Source organism: Zootoca vivipara, chromosome 14 (assembly GCF_963506605.1).
Source record: "Zootoca vivipara chromosome 14, rZooViv1.1, whole genome shotgun sequence".
Lineage (NCBI taxonomy): Eukaryota > Metazoa > Chordata > Lepidosauria > Squamata > Lacertidae > Zootoca > Zootoca vivipara.
Window position 1 is genome coordinate 30876755 of NC_083289.1, and position 18114 is coordinate 30894868.

Genomic DNA, 18114 nt, shown 5'->3' on the forward strand with positions numbered 1-18114 from the left:
AAACTGTGCAGATGTTCTGAAATGTTCAGAATTGCCTTGATGCTCTGCCACTGAGCTATGCAAATTGATTCAGTAAACCACAATAGGATTGCTCTGTTAGCTGCATATGTTGGTTGTATCTGGGTGCTAGGCAGGGGTGACCCATGCAGTTTAGCCACCTGGGGCAAAATGGTCACTGCCACCTTCTGGCCCCACCCGCTGCGTTCCACATTTGCTGCTGCTGTGCCCCAGCACTTGCCAAACTTGGCAGGAGGCAGGATTTTCTTTAAAGTGTTGCTGCTTGCTTGGCTTCTCTGCCCAGGTGGAAGCAGTGGAACAGGTGGGTGAAGCGCTGCCTCTTGCATTCTGCTGCCAGATACGCAACTTGGGTTGGCTGGCTGTGGTGCTAGCAATGGAAGAACAAATTCAAGAATCTCCAAATTTTAGATCCACGTTTTCTGTTTATATTTATTTTCTTCTACATTCAAATGCTACCTCGTAACACTTTGCCTGCTTTTGTGTGTGTGCGCACACTTAATTTGCAGGCGCTGCTGGTATTTGCACTGGACACAGTCGATATGTATCAACTTTATTTTTATTTTTTACAGGAAGGATGTGAATTTCCAAGGGCCCTGTAAAGTCCAGAGTTACCGTAAGGTTGATCTGCTTTTACGGTGGGGATCATTCACATGGTCTCTCATCTGAGCCTTGTGAATGGAGCTGAGCCATTGCTTCCTGGTTTTAAGATGTTTTGGCATGGGTGGGGTTTCTTTGAATTTTTTTTCCTCCAGAAGCCGAGCGGAAGAACAAACTGACATATTAGAGCCTCACTGAATGTGACTTTGTGTATGTGGGGGTGTTACTTTTCTACATAAAGAGGAAATGCATCACCCACAAAAAAAACATAGATGTGCATCAACTTTTCATATGCTAATTTATTATTATTAATAATAATAATAATAATAATAATAATAATAATAATAATAATTGAATTTATATCCAACTCTTTCTTCCAAAGGAGCTGAGAATGGCAGATGCACAGTTTAAAAGCCAAGCCAAGCCATTCTAAAACAGTTAAAACAGTTAAAAAAACAATTATAATTAAAAACATGTAAAAGCAGTTACAGTTTAACATTCTTCTATCCAACTATCTTAGGGCAGAGGCGTAACTAGGCTCCTGTGTGTTCTTGGCATGAAACCATATTGGTTCCCACCCCCATCTCTTGCACCCTTGGCAGGAAGCTGTATTAGCACCTCTGAATCTAGAGAGACCATGGACCAGAAACTCAAAAAGTCGCACTTGGGCTTCTGCAACGGCTTTGGAACTGCCCATCAGCAACAGGACAGAGGCTCCAGGCCTGGACCTCATGCTGAATTTCTGCTTTGAGCTCCAGAAACATGGCACATGTAGCAAGCCGGTGTTGGAACTGCCCTGTCAACCTCTCTTAAGCTATCTAGGAAATTTTTTTGACACTGATGTTCTCCCATTCCCCCAAATGACCAGGGCAGCAAATAGCTAGTAAATGTTTAGGTTGGGCTTCTGAGTCAGAAAGGTGTTTTCCCAAGGAAATAAGATAATAAATTGTGGCAGTCAAGTATGACATTTTTACTTTTACTTTGTTTTCACATATGAGGAAATCAGAGCATGCAAATTCACACTCCAGGTTGCTGTACTGTAAATATTTGCAATCTCTGGACTACATTGAGCAGGACTTTTGACCACGGATGTTTCTGCAGTCCTTTATAGTGTGGCATACCAGCTTCCTCAAGGGATCATTTCTCTTCTCCATCAGCTTCCAGCTACTTGAGGTCTGGGATGGAATATTTTTGATTCAGGAAAGATCTAAGAATATTACAAGAGATCCACTGGATCAGATCAAAGCCCATTGTTGCACAAGACTTCCCAATCAACGATGGTCACATTCACACAATGCATTTAAAGTGCTATAATACCGCTTTAGCATGGTATGCTAAAATAACTTTAATATAGCTTCCCCCAAAGAACGCTGGGAGGTGTAGTTTGTTAAGGGTGCTCAGAGTTGCTAGGAGACCTTTATTTCCCACAAGGAACTACAATCCCAAAAACATTTATCAATCATATTCCCAGAGAACTCTTCCCAGGAATTTTTGGGAACTGTAGTGTACCCCCTCACAGAGCTACAATCCCAAGCAACCTTAACAAACTACAGTCCCCAGGATTCGGAGGGGCGGGGAAGGAAGCTGTGTGCTTGAAATGTACATTAATTGTGCCCTAAATGTATGGTGCAAATGTGACCTATGTCTGTGTACTTCTCACTACGTGTATTCATGTTCATGGGGATCATACAATCACAGAATTGTAGAGGGAGAATTTATGAGGGAGTCTGTTCAACTGTCAAGCAGCTCTTCCCCTCATGAAGTTATTCCTGAATACAGTCATACCTCGGTTTAAGTACGCTTCGGTTTGAGTACTTTCAGTTTAAGTACTCCGCGGACCCGTCTGGAACGGATTAATCCACTTTCCAGTACTTTCAATGGGAAAGTTCGCCTCAGGTTAAGTACGCTTCAGGTTAAGTACAAACTTCCGGAATCAATTGTGTACTTAAACCGAGGTACCACTGTACTTATAAATTCACAATCACCTTTCTTGTAATTTGAATCAATTGGTTCAGATCCTTCCCTCAGGAATAGGAGAAACTTGTGTTGTCAGATAAATTATAATGGATTATTTCTCAATATTGATAGAGCACCAGGGAATTCCTGGGTCTGCAACCCTTAGTGGCCCTTTAGGATGCCTTGCCTGAGAGCAGGTGCTTGCACACCATGGTTTTTAAGCACATTCTCTGCCAATTAATCCTGGGAACGGTAGTATTCCCATTATTTGTTAATTGTAAACTACAGTTCCCAGGATTCTTTGGGGTGGGAAGGGGAATGTGATTTAAACATATGCTGTGTACGCAGCCTTAGACTTTGGAACAAATGGCTTATTTTATTATTTATTTCATTTATACCCCAGCTTTCCTCCAAGGAGCTCAAGGTGGCTTATATGGTTCTCCCTTTCCTCATCACAACAACCCTGCGAGGTAGGTTAGGCTGAGAGGCAGGGACTGGCCCAAGGTCATCCGGTGAGCTTCATGGCCAAGTTGGGATTTGAACCCTGGTCTGCCAGATGTTGGTCCGGCACTCTATAACCACACTGGCTTATGGGGGCTTTCCCCATTTTGATGGAAATGTGAACCCCTTCCCTTACTTTAAAATGTGGTATGCCAGCCTAGTTAAGTTTTTTTTGGGGGGGGCGCCTCCTGGTCATTGTGCCAAGTGGGACCCATGGATATTTACCCCAGATTCCTGCCGTGATGGCACCACTGCCTGACAGGACCGTCAGATCCTGGAGCTGGCCTGGCCCCACAAAAACCCTTGTGGGGCAGAGCGTTGGTGGAGCCGAGTCAGCATTTTACCCTTGCCAGATAGATAGACCTATTTCGTGAGCAGATCCCACTGTGGCTAACTTGCTCTCTTTGCCCAGCCAAGAATTCTTCAAAGTTTTGCTCGCAGTTTGTACCACTTCCTGATGCCCTGTCTGTTCACCAGTCGTCGTGCCCCCCACCCAACGTGTTGCAACAATATACAGTACTTCAACCCCTTAATAATTAACAGCACATATCCATCAGCATCAAGGAAATAATATTGACTTTGCAAATACTGCCGTACTTATCTGTTTCTTTGGGGGAATTTCTTTAATTTCAGCGTTTCCTTGTCAAAGTCAGAGACATGACAAGGGTACTTTGCGCAATGCATTCCTTGGTGAGGGAGAGGAGAGAGAGAACGGAATGCAAATTTGGGAGGGTAGGAGCAAATAGCTGCATAATTGGGCAGTGCTTTTGTTGTTTTAAAAAAAATCAGGTGTCTTGATCAAAGCGCCCCGTGGGTGCCAGCACAAAATGGCTGCCATGGGCATAAAAAAAGGGGAGTGGGTACACACCAAAACCACTGAACAAGACCTTGTGAACCATCACCACCAACCACAGTGTAAAGTTCACTGTGATTTGTACACCATCCTTCAACCTGGCACTCTCCACATTTCTCAGCCTAACCTACTCCATAGGACTAGTTACAAGTAGGTAGCAGTGTTGGTCTGACGTAGTTGAAACAAAAAATAAAAATATTCCTTCCAGTAGCACCTTAGAGACCAACTAAGTTTGTCATAGGTATGAGCTTTCGTGTGCATGCACACTTCTTCAGATACACTGAAACAGAAGTCACCAGACTCTTATGTATAATCAGAGGGTGGGGAGGGGTATCACTCAGAAGGGTCGTGGGAATGGGTGATTGGCTGATAGGAGTGGTAAACCTGTTAACGACTGTTAACGACTGCAATTGGTCTTGCAGGAAAAAGCAAGGGGTGAGATGGCTAAAGAAAGCTTTATCATGTATAATGAGATAAGAATCCAATGTCCTTATTCAGACCAGGTCTCTCCATGGTTTTAATAGGGTTGTTGTGCAGATTAAATGAGGATGGGGAAAACCATCCTTTGAAAAAAATGTGACATATAAATACAATAGAATCATAGAATTGCAGACCAAGGGTCATCTAGTCCAACCCCCTGCAATGCACAAATCACACTGAAATCATCATAATTGCAATAATAATGTTTTGGACTACTGTACATTATTTGTCTCTCTGTCCACTACGTAACTATTTACAAAATTAATGTAACTTAAATTCATTTCAGTGTGAAGGAAATGTCAAACTGATATAGAAAAAAGTCACTAACTATGTATCATTTCAGACTTAAACAAATAACAAAGTTGTGAATGAATATTGTATTCACCTGATGGGTTTCCTTTTCTGACCACAGATGAACACACAAGCTGCAGCGATCTCTGTTCCGATTTTGTTTTTGTCTGAATTCTCTAAAATTCCTACTCATGATAAAATAACTCCCACAGATTGGAGGTTCAGAGCACTGGGAGTCAGCTGGCTTGGCCCATATGAATGAAGTGTGGTCCGTGTGTGTGGGGGGGGGTGGTGGTGGTATTTATTAGGATGCGTCTTCATTGAGTTTGAATTGGTGGAACAAATTAACAAATTCTGCTCCCTCCATTATCCCTGTGTGTCTCTCTTTCCAAATATGGAAGGCTGGGGGGGGGAGGCAGGTTTTGGATCAAAAGCAGGTCGAGGGCATCTGCCTACAAGGTGCAACAGATGATGTCACAATTAAAATGCATCTTGTATCAACATATTTTTTTTAGTAAGCTGGCAATCCTCATAAGCAGAAGCACCAGGGCTAACTTGTGCATTTGTTTCTTACAGACATTTCTGCCTGTGATATATCTTATTATTACCGTATAAAGGTAAAGGTAAAGGGACCCCTGACCATTAGGTCCAGTCGTGACCGACTCCGGGGTTGCGCGCTCATCTCGCATTATTGGCCGAGGGAGCCAGCGTACAGCTTCCAGGTCACATGGCCAGCATGACAAAGCCACTTCTGGCGAACCAGAGCGGCACACGGAAACGCCGTTTACCTTCCCGCTGTAGCGGTTCCTATTTATCTACTTGCATTTTGACGTGCTTTCGAACTGCTAGGTTGGCAGGAGCTGGGACCGAGCAACGGGAGCTCACCCCGTCACAGGGATTCGAACCGCCGACCTTCTGATCAGCAAGCCCTAGGCTCAGTGGTTTAACCCACAGCGCCACCTGGGTCCCTTATTATTACCGTATATATGATGCTTAAAAAAAACTTTATTCTATTTTATCTGTTTATTTTTAAGTCAAGCTGGGTTTTTAAACTACAGTAGTTAAGATTGACTGTTAACTTTGCAGAGTAATTCAGTCTTGGAAGCCGCTCCAAAGGGAGCAAGGGATGGTACCTGTGAGGGACAAGGGATATTGCGAAGTCCCTCCCATCTTGAGGTCCAGCCCATCCCCGAGCATGGAGGAAAGCAGGGAGAGTTCCGACTCAAGTGGGGAAGCAGGAAGTGGTGTCCGAGGCTCTGGCAAGGTAGCGGAGCCATCGTCCCAGGTGGGACAGGAAGGGGAAAGCAAGGGGGGTAGACCGATCCCCCCAACTCCGGAATTGCGCAGGAAGCGTCGGGGGAAGAGGCTGGGTCTCCCTAAGTTGTTATGTTGGAGAAAGACGCGCCAAACGCCATTCGGAGGTTCTGACTCAAGCGGTTAAGATGTGTCTCTGTAAATAGCACTGTAAATACGCAGCACCAAATAAAAGATAAAATGCAGAGCGGTGTGGCGTCGTTACTCTGAAGTAGCCCATCAACACCCCTGTGACAGTACAAAAAAAAAAACCGCAAAAATGAAACCAAAAGAAGTACCATAACCTTTTCAGCTTGCTATAGCCAGTGCAGCAAAACTTCTCCCTTTAATGTGGAATGAGCTTTGTGGGGTAGCAACTAGGGGGAAAGTGCTCTGTTGTCAGGGTGTGGATAAAAGGGTCATGACTCAGTGCATCTCTTTTGTATGCAGAAAGTCCAAGGTTCAACCTTCAGCATCTTCAGCTAGGGCTGGGAATGCCCCCTGCCTGAAACCCTGGAGAGCTGCTTCCCATCAGTGAAGACAATACTGAGCAAGATGGGTCAAGACATAAATATAAGGCAGCTTCCTATGAGATGTGAGCCTGTGTCTCCCTGCTCCTGTCACTCTATGCCACCCTTTTGAATGTGCCAAGGTGTAGCAACAAACAAAGAAACAAACAAACAAGGTTGATCTCCTGAGAGATGGCCTTGTAGGCGGTCTGGGCTCAATACCTACCTCCTTTCCCCAAAGAATCTCACTAGGGTTACCAGAACTTGGAACTTCTGGGCGGAGGAGGAAACCTGAGTTTTAGAGCCAGCTGGGAAAAGCTGGCCCCTCCTCCCTGGGTGCTCCTAAATACCTGCCTGCAGGAAGCAGGTGCTTCAAAGAGATCTTGCAAGACAGATGGAGCATCATCCTCTGGGGGAGATGAGCAGCGGCAGGTTTCCCGTGGAGGTGAAAGTAGTGGGCTTGCTGAAGCACAGAAAACAAAAGGTATTTCAGTTGCCCCTCTGCGACTCCCACGGTTAATGCATGTGTGTTGGGTCTGAAAATATTTTTAGGTGTGGAATTGATTTTAATTTGTTTTTATATATGGAGTTGATTTGAATTGTTTATTGGTTTTTTTTACTGTGAAATAACTCTATCAAAAATCATAGAATCATAGAACCGTAGAGTTGGAAAAGGAGACAAAGGATCATCTAGTCTAACCCCCTCCAATGCAGGAATCAGAGCTAATGATTTCCTGGCAGATGGCCATCCAACCTACGCTTAAAAACCTCCAATGAAGGTTTTGCGATAGTCTGTTCCACTGTCGAATGGTTGCTACCACCACCAGAAAGTTCTCCCTAATGTTTAGTCAGAATCTCCTTTCTTGTAATTTGAACCCATTGGTTCTGGATACTACCCTCCAGAGCGGCAGGAAACAAGCAATCTGTGTGACAATCTTTCTCCTATTTGAAGAAGGGTGTCATATTACCTCTCAATCTTCTCTTTTCCGGGCTAAGCATACCCAGCTCCCTCATCTGTTCCTCATAAGTCTTGGTTTCCAGAATGTAGTGTCTGGTCCTAAACAGGCCCACCACCCTAAGAGATGGCTGGGAGGCACCCAGGCCCTGTAAGAACCATCTGCTCTATTTCCCCCCCCCCCCCCAGGTCTGGATGCTTTTCGTCTCGTGGTCAGATCAAAACAACATTCTCATCTACCGGGAGTTTGAAGAATTTAAGAAACTCCATGTAAGTTTGCTTTTGAACGTAAAGGGAGTAAGATTTGAAACTGGGGAGGCCAGTTTCCCCTGCTTGTGCACAATGATCTCTGTTGAGAAGCTTGATAGTAGTACTCATTTTCCCTTCTTGTTTCTCCCATCACTTAGAAAGTCTTGAAGAAAAAGTTCCCTATTGAAAGTGGTCTCCTGAAGAAGTCCGACCGGACCATCCCCAGGTTTCAAGGTAACAGGGGAAGAAGGGAGGCCTTTCATTAGATTTTAATTTTAATCGGATTGGGGACATCTGCTGTTTGCATCCCTTGCCTCTCCCATCAACAGAGATAACTTTTAGTTTCTCCTCCTTGTAGTGGGGGAAATGCTGTATCCCCACTCCATTGCAGTTGGGTTTTACAACAAGCTCGGTGACCATGGCTCAGGGCTAGAGCATCCGCCTTGCATGGAGAAGGTCCCAGGTTCAATCCCCAAAGTTCAATCTTTTGTACAAAGGCAGCTTCCAATGTTTCTTCCCCACTCTCAGCAGCTGTACCATTGCCATGAAAAGACTCTGTTCCATGGCACTCAAGGGGGTGGGGGAAAGTTGCAGCTTGGAGGTAGAGCACTTGCTGTGCATGTAGAAGGTCTTGGGTTCAATCCCCGGCACCTCCAGATATGGATGGGGAAAGTCCTTTATCTAAAAACCTAGTTAGCCTCAACAGCTGTGAGCCAGATGGATCAGTGATCCAACTCACTGTAAGGCAGCTTCCTTTGTTTCTCATACTGTTCCATAGCTTACTGTTGACAACAATCAACCTCCAGATGTTGCTGAACTACAACTCCCACCAGGCTTACCAAGCACAGCCAGCGGCCAGGGACAATGGCGTTGTAGTTCAGCAATATTTGGGTGGGACAAAGGTCCCCCGCACCTGAGGTAGGTAGACCCATGATCTGATTCGGTATAAGGCAGCTTCCCATGTTTTAGATTTACCTTTACAATACTTGTAGCCTCAAGGCAGGAAGTATAAAGAAAAGGGGATGGAGGGGAGGTGCTGCCAAGAGCTACCACACCATCCCTTGATGGCTTTCCTCCTTCTGCTGGGTCCCCTCCAAGATGTAAATGTGATGCTGAAGAAGAACCAGAAGTTGAGCAGGTGCCGGGAGAGTCTGATGTTGCTGGAGATTTACTGTCAGGAGCTCCTGAAGACAAAAGCCAGGATCTCCCAGGGAGAGGATGTCATCCATTTTTTTGAAGCACAAAGCCGAGATATGGATCCTTCTTTCCCAGAGAACAGGTACCATCTTTTTTAAGAAATGAAATTATATATATATGTATTTAGAGGGGCTGGTGTCTCTGTGTGCATTTTATATCGAAAGGTGGGTTGGTTTTTTTTTTTTTTACAACAATTAATTATAATATGGAACTTGCCCTCAGGTTTACAATCTAAATGACACAACAGAAAAGGAAAAGGGATGGGGAGGGAGGAGAGTAAAAACAAACTTAGGCAACAGGGCAACCTCTTTGGATATCTTAATGGTTGTCCTTAACTGGGCAGCTAAGGCCCTTAACATAAAAAAGGAACTGGTTTGGTTGGCTCTGCAAGTTTTCACGTATAGATTTTAACCTCACAGATACAGGACCATAGGTTTGGAAGGGATCTGTGGGTAACATTCCAGAATGACCCCCAAAACCTATAAAAAATATGGTAGGGCTCTGTCACTCCTTGCCTGGTGACCAGCCTTCTGTGACAACAGTCAATTCATGAGTCAGAGCTGCTTGCCAACTTTTACCTCCCACCTTCACAGCACTCCTGTGTGTGCGGTCCAGAACAAAGCAACACCCGTCACTGTGGCTTGTCTGTTCAGACCAACCCTAAAGCAAAGTCAAACCGTTGTTTGCAAACCCACTTCACATGTGGTTTCCAACTTTGGCTTGCCAGCCCCTAGCAAGCCAGTGGGCCTGCCACTTCCAATATTATGCCAAAATACAACGAAGCTTCCCAAATGTTGGAAGTGATTCTGTGTCTGAAGTTAGCTTTATTCATTGTACTGGTTTTAATTCTCAGGGTTGCAGACATGGGAGTGTTGCTGTGGCAAGGATGAGGAGAGAGGGTGGTAAATAGATTGAGCTGAAATAAAAACATTTTAGTTATGACCCTAAGAGCTGCCTTCATGAGCTGCTGACTGTCATTTGCAAACAAACTCTGACAGATGCAAGAGTGGTCATTACAGACTGGCTCCTGAAAGCTCCCCCCCCTTTCATTTTTTTGGTAGCTGAAACTGACAAATTAACTTCTGTATGTTTTCAAAATGGAAAATGACATGAACTACTGCAGAGATGTGCACATTTCAGAGTATGTTGAAATAATAATTGAAGCAAAATGCCACATTGAAGGAAACTGCTAAGGATCATTGTGTATGTGGGTTTTTATAGAGCTGATCTGTCAAATTAATTGATTGAGATACTTCGAAGATTCCTAACTAAGATACCTCACTGGCCTGCAGCCAACATGGCACCACGGATTTCTTTATGGTTATATGAGTTTGAAGCATTTGTCTTAATTCTAAGCAGTGACATATCAATGAGATATTGCTATTGATAGGCCATGTTTTCATAGAATCATAGAATTGTTGAGTTCGAAGGTACCCCAAGGTTCAACCCCCTGCATTGCAGGAATATGCAGGTGTTCAATGACATTGCCGTAATCAGCACCACACTATTTTGATTATATGCTTTCCTACTTTCTTTGCATACTTTTATGTACGGGGGAGTGCCCTAACTCAGTGGTGGAGCATTTTTTATTTTGCATGCAGAAGATCCCAGCTTTGATTCTCAATTACATTTCCAGGTAGGGTTGGGGGAAAGCTCTTGCCTGAAACCCATAACAGCTTCTGCCAGTCAGTGACAGATGGACCATGGGTCGTTGCTTCCTATATTGCAGTCTGCTGCTTTTCTGATGAGATGTTTTCCAGGATTCCAGCCTTGAAAGACACCGAGTAATATATACTGTACTAGGCAAAGTCTGCGGGGAGAGTTTCTCCTGCAGGTTCCAAAGATTTCAGAAGCCCACTCTGGAGAGTGACTTGGAGCAAGGCTTTAATGCAGCTGCCTCTGTTCTGTGGAGTAGCATTCGTGTTGAAATACAACTGTCTACACTTCCCAGAAACAGTTGAGGCATTTTTGTTCCAACAGATTTCCCAGCTAGGTAAACGAGTCTTCACCGTGTGTTTTCGCTTGTTAGGGTTTCAGTCCTGTTTCAAATGTATTTGTTGTATTTGTTGTTTTAAAGTATCTTATGTGTAAAACACCCAGAGACACTGATTCTGAAGGGAGTTAATAAACTAATTACAATAATAGTAATAAATTGTGTCACCATGGATGAAATTAGACTGGAGACCAAGCGCAATGAGAAGACAAGTTTTCCCAATCTGCTGTAATTTCTTTGGAATTTATTCCAGTTCAAAAAGGGACATAGAAATAGAATCATAGGACTGGAGTTGGAAGGGACCCCCCCAAGGGTCATCTAGTCCAACCCGCTGCAGTGCAGGAATCACAACAGACAAATCATTCCTCCCACTTTTGCAGCATTGTGATTTTGCCTTCTGAAATGGGACCAGGGAAGAAAGAGACACCTTTGCCACCCAGCACAACCATCACCCAGCCGGTCATCTCCCAGAGTTATAGGTGCATTGAAGCCTATGAGACCAAAGACACAAGCAACAGGCTCTTCAGAGCCACCAAGGGGGAAATGCTTGAAGTCCTCACGAAAGACAGGACAGGTATGTTTGAAGTTTTAGTGTTTGAAGTTTTATTCTGTTTTTAATGTTCTGTTGAAAGCCGCTCAGAGCGGCTGGGGAAACCCAGCCAGATGGATGGGGTAGAAATAATAATAATAATAATAATAATAATAATAATAATAATAATAATACCGGTAATAATAATAATACCGGTAATAATAATAATAATAATAATAATACCGGTAATAATAGTAAAAATTGTAGAGTTGGAAGGGACCTCAATGGTCATCTGATCCAACCTCCAAAAAATATGCAGGAACCACAGCTATTTCCTGCTCTTCATCAAAATAAAAATTGCAGATCGGTTCACAAATAATAGCACAAAATACACAGCAGAACAGCTTTCGCCAGCAAACCTTCCCCTGTCCCATATCCGCTGCTGATGCTGCATTCTGGAAAACAGGTACAGCACTGTGGCTGTGAGATTTGACCCACAAATCAGGAGTTCCCAGATTCAAATCTCATTTCTGCCATGAGCTCACTGGCTGGATTTGGACAAGCAGGCTTCTCTCAGCCACCTCCCCTTTTCTTTCTGAGAATAAAAATATCTCATTTTTAAGGTTGTTGTAAGGATTATTGAGCAGGGATGTGGGCTAAACCACAGAGCCTAGGGCTTACCAATCAGAAGGTCGGCAGTTCAAATCCCCTCGACGGGGTGAGCTCCTGTTGCTCAGTCCCAGCTCCTGCCAACCTAGCAGTTCGAAAGCACGTCAAAGTGCAAGTAGATAAATAGGTAAACGGCAGGAAGGTAAACAGCGTTTCCGTGTGCTGCTCTGGTTTGCCAGAAGCGGCTTTGTCATGCTGGCCACATGACCTGGAAGCTGTACGCCGGCTCCCTCAGCCAATAACGCGAGATGAGCACTGCAACCCCAAAGTCGGTCACGACTGGACCTAATGGTCAGGGGTCCCTTTACCTTTACCTTAAGGATTATTGACAGAGTTGGGAAACCTGTGGCCCCTCAGATGTTGTTGACTACAACTCCCATCATCCATGCTCTCACAAAATTGGGATTAAGGGGTGGAGTTGACCCCACACTCATCAGGTTCTGTCTTTAAAAAAAAAAGAAAAGACACACTGGGGGAAACTTGCAGGTGGACTCAGCTTCCTTTCAGGGCCATTTTTTTCTGCAGGATGGTGGCTGGTGGAAAACCACTGGAAACAAATTGCCTGGTTCCCAGCCCCGTACCTGGAGGAGACGGAGGAAGCAGCTGCCACTGAGGAGACAGAGGAGACAGGTGAGTCTGTACAAGTCTCTCAAGTGACTCTGATGCTTTCTCATAGATGGGAACACCAGGCAGGTGCCTTAGGTGCTGAACAGGGGCGTCTTAGCCATAGAGGCTACTGGTGCAAGGTGCCACGTGCCACGTTCTGGAGGGCGCTTTGGAGGGCGCCTCCGCCATGCCATGCTGTGCCGTGCCCAGAGCCTCCTCCCTGTGGGAGCAGCTGCCCTCAAGCCCTGCTGGGAGCGCCACTCTTGCCCGCCTCTTCTCGGGCTGCGGCCGCTGTTGCGGGGAAGCCGGCTGCAAGCCTCCCGTTGGCGCGGCAGCCAGGGCTCCCTGGGCGGCAGCGCTGCGCAACCGCTTCGGCCAAGCAGGCGGAGGCAGAGCACAGGTGGCAGCATCCCTGTCTCCCTTTCTGCCACTGCCGCCGCCATTGCCGCCTCTGGCTCGGCGATCTTCGTAAAGCGGAGACACCTCGCCTGCCCGGGGGGCGGAGGAGCTGCGGGAGGAGTGGCGCGGTGGCCCCATTTGCGCTCCGGACCAGGTAACCTCTCCAAGGAGTGTGCGGGGGCTCCCCAAAGCGGGTGCACGAGCCCGTCTTTGGGGCCGGTGGGAAGAGACAGGGGTTGGATTCCCGGGCTGGGGACCTCCTGTTGTGCTCCATCGAGGCGGCGGAAGGGAGGGAAGGGTGGGGGTGGGGGTGGGCGCCCGAGGGATCCCTGCACCATGGCACCAGATAGGCTTAAGATTGCTCTGGTGCTGAGTTAGGTCATTTGGCACCTCTACCTCAGGGTTGCCTCCATCAACCTGGTGTCTTCCAGCTGCTTTGGGCTACAACTCTCCCATCAGCCCCAGCTTCATACAGCTATGCTGGCTGGGGCTAATGGGAGACAGAGAGACAGTCCAAAATATCTGGAAGCAAATCCCCTAATGCAGGCATCCCCAAACTTCGGCCCTCCAGATGTTTTGGACTACAATTCCCATCTTCCCCGACCCCTGGTCCTGTTAACTAGGGATCATGGGAGTTGTAGGCCAAAACATCTGGAGGGCCACAGTTTGGGGGTGCCTGCCCTAATGTATGGCTCTTTATACATATTTTTGGGTTGAAGAACTGCACTGCAAGATCCAGAAAAGCAATATGGAGGACAGCTGTACTTCAGTTTACATCTTGGTTTGGGAAATTGCCTTTCCCCATCCCAGTTGCCTTTCTTCTTCCTTGCTAATGTGGTGTATTGAATTTAAGAGAACAAGTAGTGAGCTGGAAACAATTCCTCCTCTTTTCTTTCAGGGATGCTGTATTATGTCACACGGGCTTATGAGGCCAAGAAGTCAGATGAGCTGTCTGTGACGATTGGGGTTGTGGTGGAAGTGCTGGAGAAATCAGATGATGGATGGTGGCTTGTTTGGTAAGCCAGTGGGGCTGGGGCTGTTGATCAGGATAACTTGTCTGCTAGCGTTCCAAGCATTGGTAACAGCAAAGTTTGATTACTCAGTATGGAGCTACCCTTGAGGTTGGTTTGGAAGCTGCATCTGGTACAGAACTCAGAAGCTAAACTGCTGATGGGCACCAGACATTGTTGGCATATTATCATAATTATCACTGATTTATTAACTGCCTTCCAACCACCATCTCAAGGCATTTTACACTAATTAAAAGCAAGTAATCCCTCCCCACCCAATCCCATACATTTAAAACAAGACTGGAGAAGACTGAGAAGTGATGTAACAGCCATCTTCAAATATCTGAAGGGCCATCACATGGAAGATGGAGCCACCATCAGGGATGCCTTTTAGTAATCAAAAGCTTGGAGATGCCATCTATGTCATCTATATATATAAAAATGTAAAAAAGGTGAAACTGTGGTCTCCACTTTTCTCCGAAACCGCTTGACCGCTTGTCCTGGAATTTGGACACAATGGTCCATGCCACTACCTGAGTGTTTGCACAACCTCGGATTGCTCACATCTCATACCTGCGCAGGTAAAAACCTGCTTTTCCACAAACTAAAACAGCGCCCTCAAGTGGCGTTATTCCCACAGCTCCTCCTCCACCTCCTCCTCCCTCCCCATGGAGTCTAGCCCACACCCACAAACCCCGCCTCCACCACGAGATCCTGTAAAACAGGGGGACTCTGAGACTCAGGGGAATCTGAAGGGGGGGCTATTACCCTCCATTTGACAGACTAACGCACAGCAACGCATGCAGGGCCAGCTAGTACAAAATAAACTAAAAACAGTAGAATGAAAGGTAGTTCAGCCCTGTGAGAGGTAGCCTGCTGTTCCAGGATGCACAGCAACATTCCCCACCCCACCCACCTGCAAAAAATGAAAAAACAAACAAACCCACTTTTGTCATCCTGGATCTTATTTTGCTTTTAAAGTGACATGTTTTTGCATTTTTGGTCTTTCAGGTATAATGGGACTACAGGCTACGTCCCTTCCATGTTCCTCCAGCCATACAGAAACCCTCACAGCAAATTCTTGGCTCTCGTCAATAGCAGCCTGTGCTATTCTATGCCAAACCTATCTCAAGCTACTAGTGCCTTGAGTAAGAGCTCCCCAAGCCAACAGAGAGGCTCCTGTGGGGGTGCTGCCCAGGTTCATTCAACCAATAGGATGGTGGAAATGCAAGAAGGCGACACCCCCCCAAGTAGAAGGAGATCCCACTCTCTGAGTGTGTCTGTGGCCATAGCCACATCCGGGCTGGCAAGCGGGGTGGACTGCTTGTCTGACAGCTCAGGAAACGTGAGTGGACAGGGATATGACTGGCCCCAGAATCCAGAGGTGAGGAACAGCACCTCTATAGAGACCCTCCTCCTCTGTTCCTCAAGGAGTCATGGCTGTCTCTCCCCGCCCCTAGAGAGCAAGCATCGAAGCGACTCTGGCTTTGAGGAGCAACCGTTGGGCTCGTTTGATACTTTGCTTCGCTCCTCAGTTTCTGAACCCCCTTCCGGTCATCCAACGATACCCCCACGCCCTCAGACCCATGAAATCCTCCAGAATTGCACCACCATCACCAGAAGAGCCCTGCAAGCGGCTCTGGCCAGGGCCAGCCCCACTGCATCCTCTCAAGCCTGCCAATGAAACGGCAACATAGAGGGTACAAAACCGGGGGGGGGGGGGGTAGCAGGAGCTGGTTCAAAACACAAGTGGGGGGGGGGGAGTGCCAGCACTGAGCAAGGCAACACATGCAGCACTACTCGTGTGCATTTAGAACTCGGAGCCTTAATGCTTGGAGTGGGTAAAATGGAAGCGACTCTTGCAGGCCTCTCTTTACTGATAAACAGGTTCAGTTAGCTCTTGATACAGGAGCCTCCCCCAACCTGGGGTCCTCCAGATGCTTAGAACTATAACTCTTACATCAGCCATACTTGCTGGGGCAGATGGGAGAGTTATAGTCCCCTCCCCCCGAAACGGACAAACAAAAAACCCCGACAGCTGCCTGATTAAGTAAGGCTGAAAGTACCACCCTGTTAAATGTGTGGTTCCCCATACTTTGCCTTTGGACTAGGGCTGGGGAATCTGTTGCCAGCAAGATGTTGGACTACAACTCCCAGAATTTATTGGTCATGCTGACTGGGGTTAATGGGAGTAATCTATCACTGCCTTTGGGTGATCCCCAGAGTGATTGTTAATGCTAAGAAGGCAATGGATTAATTTGAATGGAGTTGTGTTTTCTCAAACCACTAATGTCTGAAATTCCTTTCCACTGTGGTGTGCAATTTGACTTGCTTGCTTGAGCAATCTCAACATCTTTTATCTGCAAGCACTTGTGGCAGAGTGCTAGATGGGTTTTTGATCTCTTCCCAATCCTCATAAACTTTCTTTCAGTGACTAATATTGTAGTTGAATTTAATGGGCTCAACATTAATATATTGTTATATTTTAAGGACATATGGGATGGAGCTGGGTATATACCGTAACTCTGATCCAACAGGACCCCTATAGTGTTCTTAAAACATCTGGGGGGGGCAGTAGATTGGGGAAGGGTGTGGTAGGCTTTCCTTTTGAGTTAATATGTAGATTGCAGAACGAAGTCTGCAAAAACATTTTAATTTATCATACAAGTACTGTGATACATACTCTTTTCTTCTAATTCACTTGGTATGTTATTCTCTTTAGATGCATTTCTAAATATGTAAGTACCGTGTTTCTCCAAAAATAAGACACTGTCTTATATTTATTTTTCCTCAAAAAAAACACCATGGCTTATTTTCAGGGGATGTCTTATATTTTTTCTTCCTCCTCCTCCTGCCGTGGCCGGCATTGCTGCTGCGCCTATCACTATGTCTTATTTTGGGGGTATGGCTTATATTCCTTGAATGCTTAAAAATCCTGCTATGGCTTATTTTATGACTACGTCTTAAAATAGGGAAAACAGGGTATTTAAAAATATTTACCGGTAAATTGATTATTTTAAGTATTTAAATTGGTTGTGTTATGTTTCAAGCACTTGGTGTAATAGGGTGCATTTAAATAAAAAATTATAGTCAATCCTTTCATTCACGAGGTGTGTATTTTTAGGAACCACCTTATTTCTGAGATTTTAAGATGCTTTAAACTGCTTTTAATATTGTGCTTTAATTGTTGTACCTTGGAAGCTCAGAACGACACCACCGAACACCAAGCCACTGGATACCTTGAAATGGAACTGGGTGGGGGATGTGTTATGTGGTGGGTTGGGCTGTTTACACACCCTTCTTTTATCTCTCTTTTTGCCGCCCATGGCAGCCATTTTGTACTGGCAGCGCATTATATCACCCTTTGCAAAAGCACTGCCCACCCCACCGTGATGTGGGGAGGGAGTGAACAGCCTGAAAGCCAACGTCCCACTGAGAGCCACGGTTTGCCTCACACAGAGCCAAGGACACAGTCACCACAGTGCTGTTTATGACCTTTGCTTAAGGCTCTTTGTGAAGCTAACTGAACTTCAACTCTTCACAGACCCCTCATAATCTCTAGCCCCCTTGCCCCCTAATGTTAGGCTGCCTCTTTTATAGCCATAATGTCGTCCTTGGGGCAATCCCCACATGTTTCCCAGTCTTCTGATATGGCCTCTGATGGTCAGAGCCACTGCCTATTTTCATGGTGAAGCTACAGAGGGAAGGTGGCTTCTCTTGTCTATCCCTTATCACCACCAGAACAGCCATTTTGAACTATGGCTCCCCCTCAGCCTCAACTGGCATGGCCATTTTAGACCATAGCTCCCCCTCACCCCCCAGGAAGCATAGCTGTGGTGAGTGGGGCTTATGGGAGTTGTAGTCCAAAACATCAGGAAGGCACTGAGTTGAGGAAGGCCAAGGCAACCTCATCCAAGCTTCCAAAAGAAGAAAAGAGGACATTCATCTAAGGAACACAAACCCAGGGACACACGTAGCTAAGAATGGAGTATTATTTCATTCTGAAAAC

At 45.9% G+C, this 18114-nt stretch overlaps 1 protein-coding gene across 1 annotated transcript; it reads left to right on the forward strand.

Annotated features, from left to right (window-relative positions):
• Positions 1 to 6889: 6889 nt before the first annotated feature.
• Positions 6890 to 15789, forward strand: NOXO1 (NADPH oxidase organizer 1). Its single transcript, XM_060282775.1, has 8 exons — positions 6890 to 6982; positions 7643 to 7723; positions 7861 to 7936; positions 8801 to 8981; positions 11273 to 11466; positions 12616 to 12720; positions 13994 to 14111; positions 15117 to 15789. The coding sequence occupies exons 1-8, from the start codon at positions 6893 to 6895 to the stop codon at positions 15787 to 15789; spliced, it is 1518 nt and encodes a 505-aa protein (XP_060138758.1). The 5' UTR covers positions 6890 to 6892.
• The last annotated feature ends 2325 nt before the right edge of the window (positions 15790 to 18114 follow it).